The 23,630-nt window shown below is 42.9% G+C and overlaps 1 protein-coding gene across 3 annotated transcripts in view; it reads left to right on the forward strand.

The window, feature by feature from the left end:
- Positions 1 to 21,878: 21,878 nt before the first annotated feature.
- Positions 21,879 to 23,630, forward strand: part of macrod2 (mono-ADP ribosylhydrolase 2) — a 945,224-nt gene continuing 943,472 nt past the window's right edge. Inside the window, exon 1 of one of the 3 annotated variants that reach the window (XM_072581522.1) lies at positions 21,879 to 22,407. In XM_072581522.1, coding sequence (XP_072437623.1) covers positions 22,383 to 22,407 — 25 coding nt within the window. In that variant the 5' untranslated portion in view covers positions 21,879 to 22,382. The remainder of the gene's footprint in view (positions 22,408 to 23,630) is intronic. The other 2 variants (XM_072581521.1, XM_072581520.1) reach the window with 2 other exon arrangements.

Raw genomic sequence — 23,630 nt, forward strand, 5'->3', positions numbered from 1 at the left:
TTTTTCGGAGGTCCAGAATTGAGCTCATATTGACTGCAGAGGTTTTAAGCTGAGCTCATTGAGGCACCAGAATTTCAATAACACTGACAGTTCTCCCATGCCAGCGGCCAGAGGTTGCCTGAGATGTGCCCTGATTGCCATAGTAACATGGCTGGTGACTGTGCATTTGCTAGCAACACTCTCAACAACTCATTCCAAACTTGCAAACTCCACTGTCTTGAATAGTAAGGTCAGCAAATGTGTGGAAACACTATCACCTGCAAGTTACCCTCCAAGCCGTGTTCACCAATCTGAAGTAGAAATACTTCGCTATTGCTTTGAAATCCTGGAACTTGCAAGTTAACAGCATGGGGCAGCATGATGGCTCAGTGGTTAGCAATGCTGCTTCACAGCACCTGGGACTTGGGTTCGATTCCAGTCTGTGTGGAGTTTGCACGTTCTCCCTGTGTCTGCGTGGGTTTCCTCCCGGTGCTCCGCTTTCCTCCCACAATTCAAAGATGTGCAATTCAGGTGAATTCAAGATTAGAGTGGTGCTGGAAAAGCATAGTAGGTCAGGCAGCATCTCAGGAGGAGGAAAATCGACGTTTCGGGCAGGAGCCCTTCATCAGGAATGAGGCTGAGAGCGTCCGGTGTGAAGAGCTAAATGGGAGGGAGGTGGGGCTGGGGAGAAGGTAGCCTAGAGTGCAACAGGTGGATAGAGGTGGGGATAAAGGTGATAGGGTGGAGCGGATAGGTGGGAAGGAAGATTAGCAGGTAGGACAGGTCATGAGGATGGTGCTGAGCTGGAAGGTTGGAACTGAGGTAAGTTGGGGGGAGGGGAAATGAGGAAACTGGTGAAGTCCACATTGATGCTGTGGGGTTGGAGGGTTCCGAGGCAGAAAATGAGGCATTCTTCCTCCAGGTGTTGGGTGGTGAGGGAATGGTGACCTAGGAGGCCCAGGACCTGCATGTCGTCAGCAGAGTGGGTGGGGGAGTTGAAATGTTGGGCCACGGGCGGTGGGATTGATTGGTGCGGGTGTCCCGGAGATGTTCCCTCAAGCACTCTACGAGAAGGCGTCCAGTCTCCCCACTCTGATGTCTGCAGTCCTCACTTTCACCAAATTCAGGTGAATGGGCCATCCTAAGTTGTCCGTAGTGTCCGGTGCATTAGTCAGGGGCAAATATAGGGGAATGGGTCTGGGTAGGTTACTCTTTGGAGGGTCGGTGTGGACTTGTTGGGTCAAAGGGCCTGTTTCCATATTGTAGGGAATCTAATCTAACTCTAATAAAGCACAGAAGGTCTCCCTACACCACATGGACTGCAGTGGTTCAAGAAGGGGCTTAAAAACTAGATTTTCTACCTCTTTGTGTTGCTGCACATGCAGAAGTTTATCAATAGGGGATGCAACACGCCAGTCTGTTTGAAAAAATTACAACCTTGACAGAATGGAACTAAGTCCTTGAATCTCAGCAAGCCTGACAAGGACATTTTTGTAAAACATTCTTGCAGTTGAATGCATAACTTTTGCAGTGTTAAGTCATTTTTACATATTTAATGTGCTATGAATGTAATTTTAGGTGCATGTAATAGAACCTGCACAGAATCAAAATAAGAAGACATTGAAGAAAATTGTTCAAGCAAATTCATTGGTTAATTTTAAATTAATTGCTGGTTTGGAAATAGTAGTGTCAAAGAAACATTTGTCATTTTTCAGACATATATTTCCAAAAGCAACATGGAAGTGGAAACAAAATTGAAAAGAAACATTAGTGCCATAATGAAGAAGCAATATTCAAGCACATAGTTGTAATAAAGGAAACTGGCCTACATTTGAGCTAACAAACAATGACATAGCAACTTCAAGACTGGCTGTTTTAAGGTTAGTGATCCAAAAGCTTGACTGTGCACATAGTAATTTTATTTTGGATTAGTGGTGCTGGAAGAGCACAGCAGTTCAGGCAGCATCTGAAGAGCAGTAAAATCGACGTTTCGGGCAAAAGCCCTTCATCAGGAATAAAGGCAGAGAGCCTGAAGCGTGGAGAGATAAGCTAGAGGAGGGTGGGGGTGGGGAGAAAGTAGCATAGAGTACAATAGGTGAGTGGGAGAGGGGATGAAGGTGATAGGTCAGGGAGGAGGGTGGAGTGGATAGGTGGAAAAGAAGATGGGCAGGTAGGACAAGTCATGGGGACAGTGCTGAGCTGCAAGTTTGGAACAAGGGTGAGGTGGGGGAAGGGGAAATTAGGAAACTGTTGAAGTCCACATTGATGCCCTGGGGTTGAAGTGTTTCGAGGCGGAAGATGAGGCGTTCTTCCTCCAGGCGTCTGGTGGTGAGGGAGCGGCGGTAAAGGAGGCCCAGGACTGTTCTCGGCAGAGTGGGTGGGGGAGTTGAAATGTTGGGCCACGGGTGGGTTTGGTTGATTGGTGTGGGTGTCTCGGAGAAGTTCCCTAAAGCGCTCTGCTAGGAAGCGCCCAGTCTTCCCAAATTAGAGGAGACCGCATCGGAAGCAACGGATGCAATAAATGATATTAGTGGATGTGCAGGTAAAACTTTGATGGATGTGGAAGGCTCCTTTAGGCCTTGGATAGAGGTGAGGGAGGAGGTGTGGGCACAGGTTTTGCAGTTCCTGTGGTGGCAGGGGAAGGTGCCAGGATGGGAGGGTGGGTTGTAGAGGGGTGTGGACATGACCAGGTAATCACGGAGGGAACAGTTTTTGCAGAAGGCGGAAAGGGGTGGGGAGGGAAATATATCCCTGGTGGTGGGGTCTGTTTGGAGGTGGCGGAAATGTCGGTGGATGATTTGGTTTATGCGAAGGTTGGTAGGGTGGAAGGTGAGCACCAGGGGTGTTCTGTCCTTGATTCGGTTGGAGGGATGGGGTCTGAGGGCGGAGGTGCGGGATGTGGACGAGATGCGTTGGAGGGCATCTTTAACCAGGTGGGAAGGGAAATTGCGGTCTCTAAAGAAGGAGGCCATCTGGTGTGTTCTGTGGTGGAACTGGGTCCTCCTGGGAGCAGATACAACGGAGGCAGAGGAATTGGGAATACGGGATAGCATTTTTGCAAGAGGTAGGGTGGGAAGAGGTGTAATCCAGGTAGCTGTGGGTGTTGGTGGGTTTGTAAAAAATGTCAGTGTCAAGTCGGTCGTCATTAATGGAGATGGAGAGGTCCAGGAAGGGGAGGGAGGTGTCAGGGTTGGTCCAGGTAAATTTAAGGTCAGGGTGGAATGTGTTGGTGAAGTTGATGAATTGCTCAACTGCCTCGCGGGAGCATGAGGTGGCGCCAATGCAGTCATCAATGTAGCGGAGGAAGAGGTGGGGAGTGGTGCCGGTGTAATTACGAAGATTGACTGTTCTATGTTGGTCCCGATGCGGTCTCCTCTACATTGGGGAGACTGGACGCCTCCTAGCAGAGCACTTTGGGGAACATCTCCGGGACACCCGCACCAATCAACCACACCACCCTGTGGCCCAACATTTCAACTCCCCCTCCCACTCTGCCGAAGACATGGAGGTCCTGGGCCTCCTTCACAGCTGCTCCCTCATCACCAGACGCCTGGAGGAAGAACGCCTCATCTTCCGCCTTGGAACACTTCAACCCCAGGGCATCAATGTGAACTTCAAAAGTTTCCTCATTTCCCCTTCCCCCACCTCACCCTTGTTCCAAACTTCCAGCTCAGCACTGTCCCCATGACTTGTCCTACCTGCCCATCTTCTTTTCCACCTATACACTCCACCCTCCTCCCTGACCTATCACCTTCATCCCTTCCCCCACTCACCTATTGTACTCTATGCTACTTTCTCCCCACCCCCACCCTCCTCTAGCTTATCTCTCCACGCTTCAGGCTCACTGCCTTTATTCCTGATGAAGGGCTTTTGCCCGAAACGTCAATTTTGCTGCTCCTCAGATGCTGCCTGAACTGCTGTGCTCTTCCAGCACCACTAATCCAGAAGTTGGTTTCCAGCATCTGCAGTCATTGTTTTTACATAGTAATTTTAGCAAACCAAGTATTATTCTACATTTTAAAGTAGTATGACAGAAAGATTCTTCAGAGCTGTTGTGTTGTTCAGCAAGCAGGATAAAGGAATATAAAGGGAAAAATTGGTATCATCACTTCGTAGTGAAGTATTCACTTTGTGTTGATCTGGTGCTTAGTGTGGATAATGTTTCTGTAAAATGGGTGATCCACATGACTAATTATTGGATATCAGAATAAACATCAGCAGAAATTTAAAAGGTTACAGAAAGTTCATGGCTGTCATTACAGAGAAATGCTCGGTAAAGTGGCATTGTCGAAGAGGGGAAATGTAATGGATTATTTAGAAACATAACATTTAAAGTTCAGGGGTTATTTACTAGAAGCGATTCCAGAGGATTGGGCTAGAGAATTCAAGGCTGTAAATTGGATGCCAAACCAGACAATTAGTGTGTGGCATTTTGAGTGCCAGGGCCTCACTAGAGATGTATGATACATTTGTTCAATGCCCCAAACTAATTGAGTGATGAATGAGATTGTCAGCTTCCATCGTGAATCTGCACGGTTGCAGTTAAGCGTATGACTGAGCTTGAAAGGGAAATGGAATGTTACAGACGCAATAGGGTGAAACACAAGAGAAAGTCTGGCCTGTCTTATAAAGTTTCAAAGATATAGTTATGAATACCATGTGCTCTCATGAGCCAGGAGACCAAACAGATGTGTTGTTAGACTTACTGAGTTTCTGCTAACCTTAGGAAGCAATCTGAAAATGTGCTTTCCTGACTTGCCTTTTGGTTGGATTTCTTAACCTCAGACTCATACAGGCACAGAGCTGTACAGCAGGGAAATAGACCCTTCAGTCTAACTTGTTCATGTTGAACAGATATACTAAATTAACCGAGTCCCATTTGCTAGCAATTGGCCCATATCCCTTTCCACCTCTCTTTCATGTACCCACCCAGATGCCTTTTAAATGTTATAACTGAATGCCTCTACCACCTTTTCTGGAAGCTTGTTCTGGCACCACTTTCTGCATGTAAAAGTTACCCCTCACGTCCCATTTAAACCTTTCCCCTCTCACCTTAAATCTATGCCCTCTAGTTTGGATTCCCCTACCCTGGGAAAAAGACCTTGGCTAATCACCACATCTATGCCCCTCATGATTTTATAAATGTTAGTATCAGCAAAGTGTACCTTCTCTGGATTGCCTCCACTGCTAGTATATCTATTATAAAAACAGGATCAATACTGTTCACAGTATTCCAGCTGTGGTCCGACCAGTGTCTCGCATAGTTTTAGCAAAATCACCTGTACATTTGAACTCCATTCCCTTTCAACTTACCAATGTTGCCACTCTTGGGTTGGGGAGGGGGAGGATGTTTCAAAATGTTAATAGCTTCTATGCAGATTTCCCTAAAAAAAATCTCAAAATGTGCAGTTTAGGGTAGATTGGCCATGGTAAATTGCCCATAGTGTCACAGGGATGTGTAGGTTAGGGTGGATTGGCCATGGTAAATTGCATATACTGTCTCAGGGATGTGTAGGTTAGGATGGATTGGCCATGGTAAATTGTCCACAGTGTCTCAGGGAGGTGTAGGTTAGGGTGGATTGGCCATGGTAAATTGTCCACAGGGTCCCTGGGATGCTTAGGTTAGGGCGGACTGGCCATGGTAAATTGCCCACGGTGTCCCAGGGACGTGCAGGTTATGGTAGATTGGCCATGCTAACTTGCCCATAGTGTCCTACGGATGTGTAGGTTAGGGTGGATTGGCCATGATAAATTGTCCATAGTGTCCCAGGGGTGTGTAGGTTAGGGTAGATTGGCCATGGTAAATTGTCCATAGTGTTTCTGAGATGTGTATGTTAGGGTGGATTGGTCATGATAAATTGTCCATAGTGTCCCAATGACGTGCAAGTTATGGTGGATTGGCCATGGTAGATTGCCCATAGTGTCCCAAGGGTGTGCAGGCGAGGTGGATTAGCCATGGGAAATGCAGGGTTACAGGGATAGGTTAGGGGTGGGTGGAACTCAATGGGCTGAATGGTCTGCTTCCTCTCTACTGTAGGGATTCCAAGATTTATTCCTGGCCACTTAGCTAATTTGCAGTTACCATGATAGTGATAACACTTTAAGAAGATATTGGATAATACAACATTATTATTCTTTCCAACATGTGTTTGAAGACAGCTGTACGCATACCAAGTGAAATTATTTATAGTAATTTGAAATAAAAAGCATAAGGGTCCACATAATTTAATGTTAACTGTGAGGTTTATTCAAAGAAGTCAGAAGAATGGATTCCATGCGCAGCTACATTTACAGAAATAAACTGAGATTGCTTTTTGGAGATCATGCTTCCCACCCCCTCCTGTCCCATGCCATTCAGTCCTGGTGTTTCTCAGGCATACGTGGAGGTCTAGATCAGCAGCTAAAACTCTCCTTAGTATAGTACCATCACTGGCTACCCACTCCCAGAGGGTACTGTTGGTTTCCAATTGGCTGGCAGCTCGTTGAGATAGGACTCCCTCCTAGACAGCGGTGGAAGACCTGCCACATGATTTAAAGGCCTTTCATTGAAAGATTAAAGTAGAGCCAGTCGGCCAGGTTGAGGGAGTGGGATTAACCATCAACATTCTGGCAGAGAATGCTCTCTGCTGATATTCATCTCCTGTTCATTCATATTACATCGATTAGTTAAATTCAGGGTCTTATTATCCACTTTTGACATGAAAGAAGGTTTATCACCAATATCTGGGGCTAGTAATGCAATCCGCATATTGGTACTGTTTGGACAATACTTGCAGTAGGGTAGGCTTCAGCGTAAAATGTTATCTGCATAGTTTCCTCAGGATCTGGATGTGTTTCGTTTGATACAGACGATTGGATGCCTAACGTATAATATGAGAACACTTTCCAAAGGCAGGTGCCAGGTTTAAAGCACAGAAAATATGGCGAGGGTCAATGGCGCATCAAGTAAGGGTACTCAGAATAGGCAAGCAGTATACTGTTCAGGGATGCTTGAGCTTTTTATCAGTTCATTGTAAACTGATAGCCTGCCTGAAAATGGTTAAAAATCACACAATGCCAGGTTATAGTCCAACCTGCCAGGTTATAGTCCAACCGGTTTAATTGGAAGCACTCACTTTTGGAGCACTGCTCCTTCATCAACCACCTGATGAAGGAGCAGCGCTCCAAAAGCTAGTGCTTCCAATTAAACCTATTGGACTACAACCTGGCATTGTATGATTTTTAACTTTGTACACCCCAGTCCACCGGCATCTCCAAATCATGCCTGAGAATGGGCTGTGTGTGGCTGGAGTGCTGCTCTGTATCACAGTCAAAAAGATGGTTTTCTATCATGACTCATAGTAAACCCAGTGTGCTAATCACCCCAAATCAGGCCATTTACTGTCTTCAGTGCCCAGTTTTGAACAAGAGCTGACAGCTTAAGATTGTTGTAGACAAAGTCAGTTCACAGATTTTAAGGAAAATGTTGAAAAGGGATCATACTAAAACCTGGAAAATCTTAGCCAGTTTATTGGATAAAGAAGATAAGGATTTTTCTTTGTTCTCATGTCATACCTCACACGGGAATAGTGAATGATTATAAGCTTCATAACTTATAAAAAAATGTACAATGTTATTATCTGCTTTACTTGAGCTCAAAAGTCAAGCTCTACTTGTATTTCATTTATTCATACTCACTCCTTCCTCAGTTTCTTATCTCTAGACCGTTTCAGGATTTTGGTACCATTCTGATACAATTCTTCCATTTTCTGTTCCAGCCTGCTTCTCTCTGTTTCTTGCTGATCTGTTATGTCCAAGATGTCACAGATTTTTAACATTCAAAATGCTCGAGCAACTACTTTCATACTTTGTTCGCATTGAGCAACGATGTGATGTGCACACTTAGCAATAATTCTTTGTCTTTCGAAAGTGCTCCTATGATTTTTTTTAACGTAGAACTCCAATGAATATTTAAAGTAATTGTTTCAGCATACTTGACCTTATATTGAACTCTTCTGTATTGTGTTTTCATTGATAATGAGACAACATCATCAAATCACAAATCATTGTAAGTGGCAGGACACAACAGATTGAGATTTGTAGGTTATAAAATCAGAAAATGCTGAAAATACTCAGCAGGTCTGGCAGCATCTATTGAGAGGGAAAGACACAATGTTTCAGATCTTTAATCGTTTAGAATAAGAATCAAAAGTTACCGATTTAAGGGAGTTGGCAAAATCTCTAAACGTGACAGGAGGAAAACCTTTTTAAGTGCATCGACTGATTAGAATGTAAAATGAGCTGCCCAAGAATACAGTGAATGCAAATACAACCGGGACTTTCAGTAGGGGATTGCATATCACCTGAAAGAAAGGAAAATAACCAGAAGGGGAAAGGACAGGATTTGAACTACCATAGTTGCTCTCACAGGGAGCCAGCACAGACATGACAGGCCTGAATAGGCTCCTGCTGTTCAGTAACCATTCTACCCTAAAATGTGACTCCTGGAGCACTTGTTAATCAATAGCTAGTAAAATTAGTAAAGCACTGAGTGTCATTTATTCTTTGTTTTAGCAGTCCCCAAAAATCACATTACAGATGCTGAAAGAGATAGGGTTCTGAGAGACACGTAAAAGGTTGAAATGTTAGCTCATTTTGATTGTTTAGGTACCAAAATATAAAGCTACCTTGGCTTCTGAGACTCTTCTTGCCCTTCTTTCTTGTACAGTTTTCTCACCTTGTGAATTCCATTTAGAATCATTATTTGTCTCTTGTGATTTTTTGTCATTATCCTCATTTTCTTTTACACTGGATAAAGACTGCCCATTCTGGTCTGTTGCTGACCTGATGGTTTCTTCTGACTCACTGGGAACATGATTTATTTTTAATATCTCCTCCAGTTGCATTTCAGCATTTTCATCTTCCATGTCCTGAAACACAGAATTATTTGGGATTGATTCGAACATTAATAAGACTGACTTTGAACACATTTTTTGTATGATTTCTCCTCTATTTTCCCCTCACCCCATCTCTAAGAGTTGGCAGAATGTAGTTCTACAGATACAGCAGTCTGTCAGTGCCTAGGCCCCAGTGTTCACTTCAACCTTAAGTGTATGACTTCAATCAAATTACAGTTACAGATCGAGTTGAAAGCTAATCTAAAAGGGCCTATCAGTTTTGACCAGTTGCAAGATCACTCTGGGTATGAGTGTATCTTCATAACTTTAACAGAATTTATAAAGTTTATTATAATAATTTCCAAAGAGTGATACTTAAAGTTTGTGCTCGTTGTTGTGGTTCTGTTCGCCGAGCTTGGAATTTGTGTTGCAGATGTTTCGTCCCCTGTCTAGGTGACATCCTCAGTGCTTGGGAGCCTCCTGTGAAGCGCTTCTGTGATCTTTCCTCCGGCATTTGTAGTAGTTTGAATCTGCCGCTTCCGGTTGTCAGTTCCAGCTGTCTGCTGTAGTGGTCGGCATATTGGGTCCAGGTCGATGTGCTTGTTGATTGAATCAGTGAATGAATGTCACTATTATACTATGATTTGGAGATGCCGGTGTTGGACTGGGGTGTACAAAGTTAAAAATCACACAACACCAGGTTATAGTCCAACAGGTTTAATTGGAAGCACTGGCTTTCAGGGCGACGCTCCTTCATCAGGTGTTGTGTGATTTTTAACTATTTATTATATATTGTCCTACTATTATAGGACAAGCCAAAAAGAGAACAGCCAGGGAATTCCTAGGGGCATGGCACTCATCCACTCGGCGAACAGAACCACAATAACAGAGTGATACTTAATAAAGGCAATCTTTTTTGGGACACCTGCTCATGACTTCTATCTGATTGCATGCCTGTCTCTTGCTCTGTTCTTGCTGACTGAAGTTTATTTTCCTTCATCCTATCTTTTTCTTGCTGGGTACCTGGCTGCTGAAAAGTTACAGCTTCTTTATCGCCCTTATCTTTATAGAATCCCTACAGTGTGGAAACAGGCCCTTCAGCCCACCAAGTCCATATTGACCCTCCAAAGAGTAACCCACTCAGACCCATTCCCCTACCCTATTACTCTACATTTACCCTGGTTAAAGCACCTAACTTACACATGCTTGAACACTATGGGCAATTTAGCTTGGCCAATTCACCTAACCTGCACATCTTTGGACTGTGGGAGGAAACCAGAGCACCTGGAGGAAACCCATGCAAATACAGAGGAGAATGTGCAAATTCCACACAGACAGTTGCCTGAGGCTGGAATTGAACCTGTATCTCTGGTGCTGTGAGGCAGCAGTGCTAACCACTGAGCCACTGTGCTGCCCTAGCGGTAGGTCAGTGGCATCCTGGAGCTCTGAGTTGTTGCATGATCAGTCTCAGATTGGTAGTGTGTGATCAATTTCTGATCGGTTTTTAAAGCTGATGGTTAGCTAACAGATATTACTTTCTGTGATCTCCTGACTGGGTTCCCTAAGATGTCAGTAACTTTGAAAGTGCAGTACTGTCTTAAGAGTGTTTTCTTTGTTCCCCACAGAGATTAGAGTCACATACTTTAACAAGAATCCTCAATAGCCCATATGATAAGATGACCAGCAATCAAACCTTACTTATTATGCTCCTTGCATTAATAAACAGTCTCTTAGTAGTATAGAACTTCGGGACCACTGAAACAAAACGAGATCTGTTTTCTAAGCTTTTCATCCAGTACTCGTCAGGACTGAATCACAAGAATTCTGAGTCTCAAAGGGAGCTTAAAAAGAGGGTGCTAATTGGTTGGTAAGTGGACTCTGGTTGGTAGAGGCATTGCCATGGAGATTGAACCAGTTAATTGCCAAGCATTTGCTTAAATTCAACCCAAGTAAGTTGACTCTGATTAGTCAAGACATTGCCATGTGGGGTGCACCAAGGAAAAGCTGTGCCTGAAGCTTTCACTGGGTTGAAAAAAAATGGAAAAGGAGTGACTCTTTCATTCTGTTTCAAGATTAGATTAGATTACTTACAGTGTGGAAACAGGCCCTTCGGCCCAACAAGTCCACACCGCCCCGCCGAAGCGTAACCCACCCATACCCCTACATCTACATCTACATTTACCCCTTACCTAACACTATGGGCAATTTAGCATGGCCAATTCACCTGGCCTGCACATCTTTGGAGTGTGGGAGGAAACCGGAGCACCCGGAGGAAACCCACGCAGACACGGGGAGAATGTGCAAACTCCACACAGTCAGTCGCCTGAGGCGGGAATTGAACCCGGGTCTCAGGCGCTGTGAGGCAGCAGTGCTAACCACTGTGCCACCGTGCCGCCCACATAGGACTGAGTCCCGTGTGTGAACATATGTAGTTTCTAGCTCATGAAAGTGAACCTCACTGCAAGCCTCACTGATAATGTTACATTAGTCATTGATGCCATTCTTAGCACAAATGTGATTGTTGAGTAAGTTTTGTCTAATCATGATCATGTCTAATGTTGGACCTGATATTCTGAGTTTTTCAAGCATGGGCTGCGTGTGTATCATTGTTACTCTGTCTGTCCAAATAGGGCATACTATTTGACACAATCTACCAGTTATTGGATGTATAGTCAACATAGCTTCAACTTAAATTCATTCTTCTTATTTGCAGAACATCATTTGGCTCAACAGCCCCGTCCTGTTAATGGAGCATGCCACTTGTGTTGCAATGGCATAGTAATGACATGAAACAGTTAAATTCACTTATTCCTCAAATTTCTGAGATACCTTATCCTTCAATGGTAAGTCGAGATAGACCCAGCACTTTTCAAAGTGGCAGCTTTGAGCCCATTCATTCATCTGAACTAAATATTTGTGTATGAGATCCCAGCTCTTCAGCTCTTCCTTTTTTTAAACGATCAAAGTGCCTTGCAGAAGCAAAGAAGTTTAACACTGAGCCACATGAAGAGATATAAGGCAGGTGACCAAACGCTGGCCAAAGAGGTACGGTTAAGCCAAAAAAAGGAAAGTAAGGTGGACAAGGGAGGGCACTAAGGAGGCATTTCCAGAGCTTAGGTCCTTGGCAGCTCACAGCACTAGCTGTCGAAGGTGGAACGATTAAAATCAGGGGTGCACAAGATGCCACATTTATAAGACTGCAGTACTTTGAGAAGGCTAGGCGAAAGTGAGGACTGCAGATGCTGGAGATTAGAGTCAAGATTAGAGTAGTGCTGGAAAAGCACAGCAGGTGAGGCAGCATCCGAGGAGCAGGAAAAGAGCTTTTGTCCGAAACGTCGATTTTCCTGCTCCTCGTACGCTGCTCGACCAGCTGTGCTTTTCTAGCACCACTCTAATCTTGACCTTGAGAAGGTTGTAAGGCTGAATGGGATTAAAGATAAATGGACTTAAGCAACGTCTTCTTTATTTAAATGCTATTCCCCCCATTTAAAAAATCAATCAATTTGTCAAACCAGACCAGCCTTTTTTCTAAACCAAAGTGACCAGCAAATTTGCTTTTGTTTCGAATGCTATTACACTTGCACAACACTGAATACTATTCCTCTACCCTTTGGTTTCAGATGAGGTTTGTTCATTTTGTACAGCTGCCTTCATAGTTAGTTATAATTTTCATCACTGAAAGCCTTGCATTACAGTATCTCGTACTCCACCTTTTTTCAATAAAAACTAATTCAGTTTTGAAAGTCTTTCTTTATGTTTAAAGTTTAAGTCCTGAAAGTACCTTCGCTACACTTAACTAAATGTTCTTAAAATTCTGAATATTCTTTTGACAATAAGACATCAAACTTGTACATATTCCTCCCATGTAACCTTACTAATGGTCTAAACAAATAAAAATGTAATCACATTTACAAAAGAAGAAATGTTTGAAGTAATGTAACAGAACAGTTCAGCATTTGCTTAGTATGGAGATGACTCACCTCCTTTTCAGCAGGACTGTTTTTCTTTTTCGTAGTGCTGCTGTCTGTGTCTATGAATAAAATCAAAATGAAAAGAAAGTTAACTTTCAATTTCTCAATGCAAATTTACAATTAAATTAGTAGAGTTTTAAAAGCATTATAAGACCATTAAAGATAATGGATAGGAAAAGCATTCAATCCAGACTGGGTTTGAACATCAAAGTCAAATGTGAGAGGGCAGTATCTAACCAATAATATGACAATCACCAAAGCCAGAAGTCACACGACACCATGATTTAGTCCAAAAGGTTTATTTGAAATCACAAGCTTTTGTACCGCTGCTGTTTCATCAGTCTTCACCTGACAAAGGAGCAGCGCTCTGAAAGCTTGTGATTTCAAATAAACCTGTTGGACTAAAACTTGGTATCGTGTAACTTCTGACTTTGTCCACCTCAATTCAACATCGGTACCTCCACATCATTAAAAACCCAAATGATAATTCTTGTAAAGCTAATATTTTCCCCATGACAGTGCTAAAGACAAGAGGCAAAATTAGAAAACTTTTACTGAATGTTAGAAATGAAAACTTCAACAATCTCTTCTGAACATTTTGCCTTAGAGGATCTCAGGAAATGTATCATGTTATTCTAAATTGCGTAATTCTTCAAACTAGGCTGGATTTTCCAGCTAATCTTTTGCACATTCTCTCACCCTTAAACTATTGTCAGTAACAACAATTAACTAACATTTTTACAAACTGTCTATTGTATCTTGATATTGCTATTCCGATCTGAAGTTTCGGATTTTTCAAGAGTTGTTTGTTTTGCTAGACAACATGCTTACGACAGTGTGACCAATGTGTCCATTGCAAGATGGTTCAAACCTAGTTAGTTCACATATTTAACAACATTAGGGGAAAACGTTACATGATTAAGCTTTTAATGGACTTCATGAGACAGACAGTAAAGTAGTTAAGTTTGTTGACAATAAGCTTGGTAGAAAGACAAACTGTGAGGAAGTCACAAAGAGACAAAAACAAGTTGCGTGGACAGCAAAAACGAATGTGCATGATTACTCACTTTGGTCATTGAAAGAGCAGAATTTCTTTTTTAAGATGCTAACTTGTTAACTGTTGGTCCTCAGAGAGAATACTAAAGGCTAACATGCAAATGCAGCAAGCAATTAGGAAGACAAATAGTGTGTTGGCCTTTGTTGGAGTAGGACTGGAGAACAAGAATAAAGAAGTCTTGCTTTCATTATACAGGGCTTGTTGAGATCACACCTGGAATACTGTGTGCAATTTTAGTCTCCATATTTAAGGAAGGCTATCCTTAATTGGAGGCAGTATGGTGAAGGTTTACTAAATATACCTAGGATGTCCTATAATAGGCTGAGCAAATTTGGTTTTTATTGTCTGGAGTTAGAAAAATGAGTGGTGATTTTATTAAAATATTGAAGATTGTGAAAGGGTGGATACTGGGTGGATACTGAGCTGTTGCTCCCCCTCACTGGGAAATCTAGTACAAGCGAGCACAGTTTCAAGATGAATATCCAATTATTTAGGACAAATATGAGATAAGATTTCTTCATTTAAACAAGTGAATTTTTGGAATTCTCCATGCCACCAACAAATATGAACAGGAAAGGTTTGGGGGAGTATGGGCAAGGGGCAGGCAGGTGGGACTAGTTTAGTTTGGGATTACGGTCAGCAAGAACTGGTTGGACCGAAGGGTCTGTTTCCATGTTGTATGACTCGATGACTTGAAATATATTCAAAACTGAATTAGACAGATTTTTGATTTCTCAGGAAAAAATGCAGTGCATTGTGCTTAACCTTTTTTTATGTTATCTATCACACCCTTATGAGGACCTTTAACTTAGTTGATCAGATCAATCTCTCCATTGCCTAACTTCTATTGTCATGTTTAATTTGGTTGCCCTGTTAATCTACCGACTCATGGACATAACACCTTCAGCAATGTTTTTCTCTCTGTGGTGCACCCCTATTTCAAGTAGTGAAGGTAAATTTGGCATAGTCTCAGAGGATCAAAGGACCATAGATTCTCATTAAAGACCATAGAGGATCACAGACTCTCACTATAGAGAGCCAACTGGTAGTGAGTTGCACCACACCTTAGGTAAGGGGCAAGGTTGACAAGGCATGACCTTCATGGTGATCTCAGCCAGAGAGGGAATTGAACCCCTGCTGTCAATGTGACTCTGTATTCAAAACCAACCATCCAGCTAATTGGGCTAATTCTTCCCCTCACACCATCAGGAGTGACAATGTTGTTATTCTTGTATTAGGGTGTAGGTTTGCTCACTGAGCTGTAGGTTTGATATCCAGACGTTTCGTTACCTGGCTAGGTAACATCATCAGTGGCAACCTCCAAGTGAAGCGAAGCTGTTGTCTCCTGCTTTCTATTTATATGTTTGTCCTGGATGGGGTTCCTGGGGTTTGTGGTGATGTCATTTCCTGTTCATTTTCTGAGGGGTTGATAGATGGTATCTAGATCTATGTGTTTTTTATGGCGTTGTGGTTGGAATGCCAGGCCTCTAGGAATTCTCTGGCATGTCTTTGCTTAGTCTGTCCCAGGATAGATGTGTTGTCCCAGTCGAAAAGGTGGTTTTTTTCATCCGTGTGTAGGGCTATGAGGGAGATTTGCATTTGTGAGCAGCAGACGGTATGAAGCCTTCAAAAGTCTGTTAGTGGCAACTTTTATTGCAAAGCAGGAAAGGTGAAGAAAGGAGAAACAAATGTGGGGAGCATCAGAAATAGAAGCCTTCTCGGCAATGTGATTCCTGCACAGTTGTACCAAGTATAAATGAAGCTTTATCAGAGGTCGTGTTACAGTAAAGAAAGAAAGGCCATGAAATATGGACCTCTGACATATTACATCCTATGCAGATGTATGCAGCACAAGCTATGTAAATATATTGAGATTCTATAACTGTGGTAGGAGTATTGCCACCTCGCCACCCCAAAACACTGAACATGTAGAAATACAGGATTGTACAGAGATACACTCCAGTCCTGCAGAAAAAATAAACTTACTCTGCCCACTGAGTGAATGCTGAGAGCCACTTATCACCCTTATTGCACAGTTGAGATTATTGGGAAGATAGGAATACAATTTGGATACTATTCTAAGAGTGACAAAGGACTACTCTTAAGCTTTCAGACAGGAGTATATTGTTGAAGCAGGAAACTGTTAACAGATGGTGCAGGTGTGACATTGATGTAGCAAAGGACCATACAGCAACATGTCTGCACCCTTGATTGTTCAATGCCTGGCTTTCTTCCTGTGCTAAAAGGCAAGAAAGAGATGCTGTGAGCTTGTAAGTTCTGAATGAAGCAGCGATGTGCTAAGGCAAGGCAGGGATGCGCTAAGGCAAGGCAGGGATGCTGTGAGAGTCCATGTAAGTGCAAAGTCAGTGAACACTAAGATCCCTGAGATACATCCTGTTCAGATGCATCAGATAGATGTGTGTTCTGCACACAAAGTGACTTGGCAGGAACATTTTAACATAAGGTGTTAGGGAGCTTCAACTGAGGTGCTGAATTGTCTTCCAAGTTAGTTTGAGATTGGCCACGATAATGTGGTGAGGTTGGCGTTTTGCCAATACCAACTTTCATAGCTAAAAGATGGAGACAGTCACTACCATGCAGTAAGCCAATGGCATGCTCGGAAATGAGGATCAACAAAGAGTTTACCTAATATCCTTTCGAAAAATATAATAGCTTGGATTTTTTTTTAGATTAGATTAGATTACTTACAATGTGGATTAGTGGTGCTGGAAGAGCACAGCAGTTCAGGCAGCATCCAACGAGCAACGAAATCGACATTTTGGGCAAAAGCCCTTCATCAGGAATAAATCTGATGAAGGGCTTTTGCCCGAAACATCGATTTCGCTGCTCGTTGGATGCTGCCTGAACTCCGTGCTCTTCCAGCACCACTAATCCAGTATTTGCTTTCCAGCATCTGCAGTCATTGTTTTTACCTACTTACAGTGTGGAAACACTGATTTTATTACTGATTAAAAGTACTGATTTCTGCAGGACTGGAGTGTATCTCTGCACAATGCTATATTTCTGCATGTTCAGTGTTTTGGGGTGGCGAGGTGGCAATACTCCTACCACAGTTATAGAATGATTTGCTAGAGGAAGTGGTGGAGACTAGCATTATTGCAACATTTAAAAGGCATTTGGATGGGTATATGAATAGGAAGTGTTTGGAGGGATATGGGCCGGGTGCTGGCAAGTGGGACTGGATTGGGTTGGGATATCTGGTCTGTTTCCATGCTGTACAATTTGTGCTGTTTAGTCTCTCAACAATGCCTGAGAGAATCACACACTGCATGTAAATAAGGAGAGACTAGCTGATAGGATGCAAATGTATGGTGGTAGGGTCCCCATTGCTTACTGGCAAGATTTGCATTTGACCACCAAAATCTCATGGGGAAAATGTGACTTTTTTTTCTTCACATTGAGAATCTATTTTTCGACTCTTACTGTATTCTCCCAAACTTCCCATCATTACCCACAGCACTCAAGGGCTGGGAAAATTCCACTGAACAACTTGGCTGTTTGTTCAACATCCGGTTGAAATAAGTCCCAAATTTTTTGCTACAGAGAAGACCATGCCCACTTCAGGCTGAGCACAATAGTTTGCAATGTCGACTCCCTACTGAATCCTGATTTGAATTCTGACCCCTTATCACTTACTTCCATCACTATAAAGATTATCCTCCTTTATTTTTGTTCACTTGGAGGATGTGGGTGTCACTGGCTGGACCACATTTTATTGCCTGTCCTTAATTGGTTTTGAGAAGGTGATGGTGAGTTGCCTTGAACTATTGTAGTGCTGTAGATAGACCCACAATGTCATATGGGATGGAATTCCAGGAAGTTTGATTTTGACCCTACTCCTGAAGCATCTTTGCCTTTGTCACCTTCAGACTCAACTATTTTAATATTCTCCTAATTGGTCTCTTACCCTTCATAAGCTTCAATTTATATAAACTCTGTAGACTGAATCCTGCACTGCAGACTTGCTCACATATCATCCCTGCCCTCCCAATGGCTTCTAGTTGCTCAGCAACTGAAATTTCTCATCCATGTGCTTGAATCCCTTTGAACTGCTTGCACGGAATCATTTTACAAGTTAGTTAAACCCAACAGAATCTCTTATTCCACAGGTTGTCTGGGGTTTGTACACTCATTCTGCTAAGAGAGAAGTGAGTGAAATATATGCCAATTTTTAACAAACATCGTAACATTGAGTGAAAACAAAACAAAATCTTTACTGATGGACAGAGATGCTCCTTAGTAATATGACCATTGCAGCAAAGTGACGTTGGAATCAGTTTTATTACAGAAATAGGCACATTCATAAATACAGTATTCGAGCAATTCTGCCAGCATAGTGTGAAAAGGTGGGATAATGTTCCATGATTCCCACTGTACCTTAATTAATACTATCATTTCTTCTGAGAACAATCTGGATAGGCCTGACCTCAATTTGAAAATGCTCTTTTTAGTATTAAAAAACTTGATTTCCACAGCATTTTGTAATATCAATAAATGTCCTTGGAAGTACATTTCAGAAAACAGACAAAGAATTAGATGGTTTGACCAAAAGCTTAAACAGTGATTTTCTTTTGTATGTTGTTTGTAATGAGGCAAGAGAAGTGATGAGGATTAGGTTGAAACTGTCACTTGTAGGGGCCAAGATATCAGAAGAGACAGTCTCCAGTAGAAGCACAATGAGAGAGGAGAATACACAAGACTGAAGAAAAGCGATGATGAGGTATCTACTTGAGGTCATTAATATAAGACAAAGAAATCCAATAAGGAATTTGGAAGAAACTTCTTTACCTAAAGAGTGGTGAGATAGTGGAACCACCACAGCTAGTGATTCGAGCAAACAGTATAGATACATTTAAGAGAAGCCAAAACACACATATATATTCAAATAAAACAAATTAATTTTAATTCTGGAAAAAAATGTGAAACAATCACAAAGAAAGCAAACGTGGTGCCACTATTTAAGAAAGGCGGCAAGGACACGCCAGGGAACTATAGACCAGTGAGTCTGACGTTGGTGGCGAGTAAGTTGTTAGAGGGAATCCTGAGGGACAGGATGCACATGTATTTGGAAAGGCAAGGACTGATTAGGGATAGTCAACATGACTTTGTGCATGGGAAACCATGTCTCGCAAACTTGATTGAGTTTTTTGAAGAAGCAACAAAGAGGATTGATGAGGGCAGAGCAGTAGATGTGATCTATATGGATTTCAGGAAGGCATTTGACAAGGTTCCCCATGGAAGACTGGTTAGCAAGGTTAGATCTCACGGAATACAGGGAGAACTAGCTATTTGGATACAGAACTGTCTCAAAGATAGAAGACAGAAGGTGGTGGTGGAGGGTTGTTTTTCAGACTGGAGGCCTGTGACCAGTGCAGTGCCACAAGGATCAATGCTGGGTCCACTACTTTTTGTCATTTATATAAATAACTTGGATGTGACCATAAGAGGTATAGTTAGTAAGTTTGCTGATGACACCAAAATTGGAGGTGTAGTAGACAGCGAAGAAGGTTACCTTGGATTATAACAGGATTTTGATCAGATGGGCCAATGGGCTGAGGAGTGGCAGATGGAGTTTAATTTAGATAAATGCGTGGTGCTGCATTTTGGGAAAGCAAATCTTAGCAGACTTATGCATTTAATGGTAAGGTCCTAGGGAGTGTTGCTGAACAGAGACCTTGGAGTGCAGGTTCATAGCTCCTTGAAAGTAGAGTCACACATAGATAGGATAGTGAAGAAGATGTTTGGTATGCTTTCCTTTATTGGTCAGAATATTGAGTACAGGAATTGGGAGGTCATGTTGCAGCTGTACAGGACACTGCTGAGGCCACTTTTGGAATATTGCGTGCAATTCTGGTCTCCTTCCTATTGGAAGGATGTTGTGAAACTTTAAAGGGTTAAGCAAAGATTTACAAGAGTCTTGCCAGGGTTGGAGGATTTGAGCTATAGGGAGAGGCTAAATAGGCTGGGGCTGTTTTCCCTGGTGCGTTGGAGGCTGTGGGGTGACCTAAGCGGTTTATAAAATCATGAGGGGCATAGATAGGATAAATAGACAAGGTCTTTTTTCTGGGCTGGGGGAGTCCCGAACTTACAGAGCATAGGGTTAGGGTCAGAGGGGAAAGATATAAAAGAAACCTAAGGGGCAACTTTATCACGCAGAGGGTGGTGCCTGTGTGGAATGAACTGCCAGAGGAAGTGTTGGAGGCTGTCGTGATTGTAAGAAGGATGTGGTTAAACTGGTGAGGGTGCAGAGGATATTCAGCAGGATGTTGTCTGGGCTGGAGTGATTCAGCTATGAAGGGCGACTAGATACACTGAGATTATATTTCTTAGAGCAGAGATTGATTAAGGTTACAAACTTCACAGGGTTAAAAATCACACAACACCAGGTTATATTCCATCAGGTGGTTGTGGAGGAAATAATTGTAAGGCACAGAATTTATAGCAAAAATTTACAGTGTGGTGTAACTGAAATTATACATTGAAAAATACCTTGATTATTTGTTGAGTCTTTCATCTGTTCGAATACCATGATAGTTTCACTTCTTTCATGTGTAAATCACAAAACCTTTTTTTAAAAGTTGCATTCTCAGGTTAGCTGTAACAATTGATGTTAGCTAGACAATATGTTGAAGGTGATAAAGGAGCGGCACTCCGAAAGCTAACGTGCTCCCAATTAAACCTGTTGGATTATAACCTGTTGTGTGATTTTTAACTTTGTACACCCCAGTCCAACACCGACATCTCCAAATCAAAACTTCACAGGTGCATAGACAGGTCAATAGGGAGAAACATTACCCCTTAGCAGGGAGGTCAATCACCAGGTGAGACAGTTGAGCAGCTGAGGGTTGAGAGGCCATTTGAGGAAATCAAATTTCATCCAGAGGGTGGTGCATATCTGGAACTCAGTGCCTAAGATGCCTCAAGATATTTAAGTATTTTGACAAGTACTTGAAACACTATAGCATACAAGGCTACAGTATGCTGGAAAATGGGATTAGAATGGATGGATGTTTGATGACTGCTGTGGACACAATAGACTGACTGGTATCTTTCTGTTGAAAAATGTGGTGCTTGAAAAACACAGCAGGCCATGCAGCATCCGAGGAGCAGGAGAATCGACATTTCGGGCATAAACCCTTCTTCAGGAATCTTTCTGTGTTGTAAAAACTCTCTGCCTCCTATCCTCACTGAAGAATCTTCAGAAGTCAACAGAGTTAGAGACCAGGAGCAAACGCTGGCAAGAACGATGAGCAGAACGACCCACTCCATTCCAGCCTACCGAGTAACCATGAACTGAAGTCATTCAGACAGCAAAACTGTTTGCAGGATGAATTACTACAGCAGGCTTGAGCTTGATGCCAGGATGTGAGATGACACAAGCTCAAGAGAAACACTTCAAATTGTCTTATAAAACAAAGGAATGCAGTTGCTGGCGAGCTGGAACGAAAACAGAAATTGCTGGAGAAACTCAGCAAATCTGGCAGCACCTATGCAGAGAGAACAAAGTTAACATCTCAGGTCTAGTGGCCCTCCTTCAGAATTGACAGCAACTAGGAATTTAAATTATTTTGTCTTCCAAAGCAGAATTATCAGTACCATTGACATAGTTGATTAATAGTAAATTGATAACCTCAACAACCTTCCCCCCACCCCATCCAGTGATCATGACTACCTACTTCCCAAGCCTGGTGGGATGATGATGAGGAGCAGCAGCACTATCAGTAAGCTGGAGCAGGGCCTGTGCAATGCCATGCCCATCCTGAGCCTGGGATTCTGCACCAACGCCTGAGCATCCTTTCAAAACCAACTCCCCCTTCTCCACCTCCCGTCGCTAGGCAACCGTCGCCGGGCGACCACCGCGCCATCCTCCGCCATTCGGATGACCGGGCTGCATCCCCGACCCCTGACCCGGAACCTCATTTATCGACAACCCCGCCCATCAACCCATCTCCCCCGGCTAACGGCCCATTCTCTAAATAGTTCCGTCTCTTTCAAACACCGCATCAACTGGAGATTTGCGACAGAGATTTTTAAAAATAAAATAGCGACGGTCTGCATTCCCTCACCCGCACCGACTAAAACCCTCACGCGGAGCAATCGCTGCGAAGGCGAAAAAAAAACTTAGGCGTAATCGTACTTGATAGTTGGAGGGGGCGGAGATGGGGTACGGGTGAACCAATAGAGGACGGGGAGATATTGACGGACGTGCAGAGTGGCCAATAGACGCCGCGGGTGAGCGTGGAGTCCCCGCCTTTGGGGGGGGGGCGTGGTCGAAAGCATCACGCTTGGTTGAGGGGGCGTTGCTGCCTGAAGAACAGGCGGTGGGTTTTGCTGTCAGCTTGGTCGGGAGATAGTGTGTCTGTGTGTGTGGATAATTTAAACATCTCTATCAGACCGAGGCACTTGGCTTTCTGTTGCGTCGATTCCTGGAGTTCAGCAATACAGGGAGAGGAACACAAGGAGAGTTAAAAAAAAAACATGCCCAAGGAGAAGAAATCCACAGGTGGGTATGTGTGTGTGTGTGTCGCTCTCTATCTGTCAGTGGGTCAGAGAGACCATCATCTCTCACCTCACCCCTGTCACCAGGTCTATTCCCCAGCCTGCCCTATTATTTTACTAGCCGGGTACAGAGGCTCTGACTGCTCTGCTGAGGCAAGGCTTTCCTTCGGTTGTCATAGGAGCAGACTAGGCCTTGAAGCGCCTCCTGTCAAAAGAAAGGAGCTGCAGCTCACACACCTTTACAATGTCGCTTGCACCATCCACAACTGGTCCTTTTATCTTTTTGCCCCGATCTCTTATGCAAATGAAAAGATCCCTTTGTCTTGCACGTCCAACTGGGGAAAGGGGCGTGCAACGTTTTTCTTTTCTCTCTAACTTGCAATGTAATATTTGTCCCAAATGTGCTTGCCTCTTTTGTTTTGTAAGTGAAATGCAGTGAACCCAGTGGCTGTTCATCTGAATTATAGCATTGCAGAATTTTCCTGTCTATAGTTTGTGCCTCTTCTGAGGTCCATGTGTTTGTGTCTGTGTGCCCGGAAGGAAAGGAGATCTGTCAACATTACCACATGAAATAAGGACACCATGAGCTCAGATTATGCGAAATGAAGGTTGTAACTGGGAATTACATGGGCTCTGAGTAGACATTTAGTTGAGACTTCTAGTGCAATTAATTTGAAGGGATAATAATTAATGACAGTGCCTTTTAATTGAGGTGTAATGCAGGTGTAGGATATATGATGCATCATTACTAATTCAGTTGGTGGTTTGGAACATAAAAGAGCAGTGAATTCTTTATGATCCCCAGCAGTTTTCTAAGATTGCATTTCAGTCTGCTCATTCTTTTGTTTTTGAGGCATTGCTGTTGTGCATTTTTCAATTCTTTGGAATAGATAATATGACATAAATTGTAACTGACTGGTGTTTACCCTGGAGATACACAAAATTGCATGATAGTTGAAATATTGTTGCATGTTCTTTTTCTGTGCAATTTCTTAACCTTTTGTTACTAGGCCAGCTTGATTTGGTGCAAAAAAAGAGTAGGCTGGTTTAAATTAGTAACCAAAATGCACAATGGCAGCAAGTAAGAATGTTCTAGCCTTGTATTCAGATTTTCTGGTCTGTATTTCTGGCTACAGACTTATTTTTTTTGGTAAAGCTCTATAATTTTGTAAATTTTGTAAACATTGTAAGATAAAGTGTGGACATCACGAACTCAGCTGACAGAAA

Source organism: Chiloscyllium punctatum, chromosome 11 (genome assembly GCF_047496795.1).
Source record: "Chiloscyllium punctatum isolate Juve2018m chromosome 11, sChiPun1.3, whole genome shotgun sequence".
Lineage (NCBI taxonomy): Eukaryota > Metazoa > Chordata > Chondrichthyes > Orectolobiformes > Hemiscylliidae > Chiloscyllium > Chiloscyllium punctatum.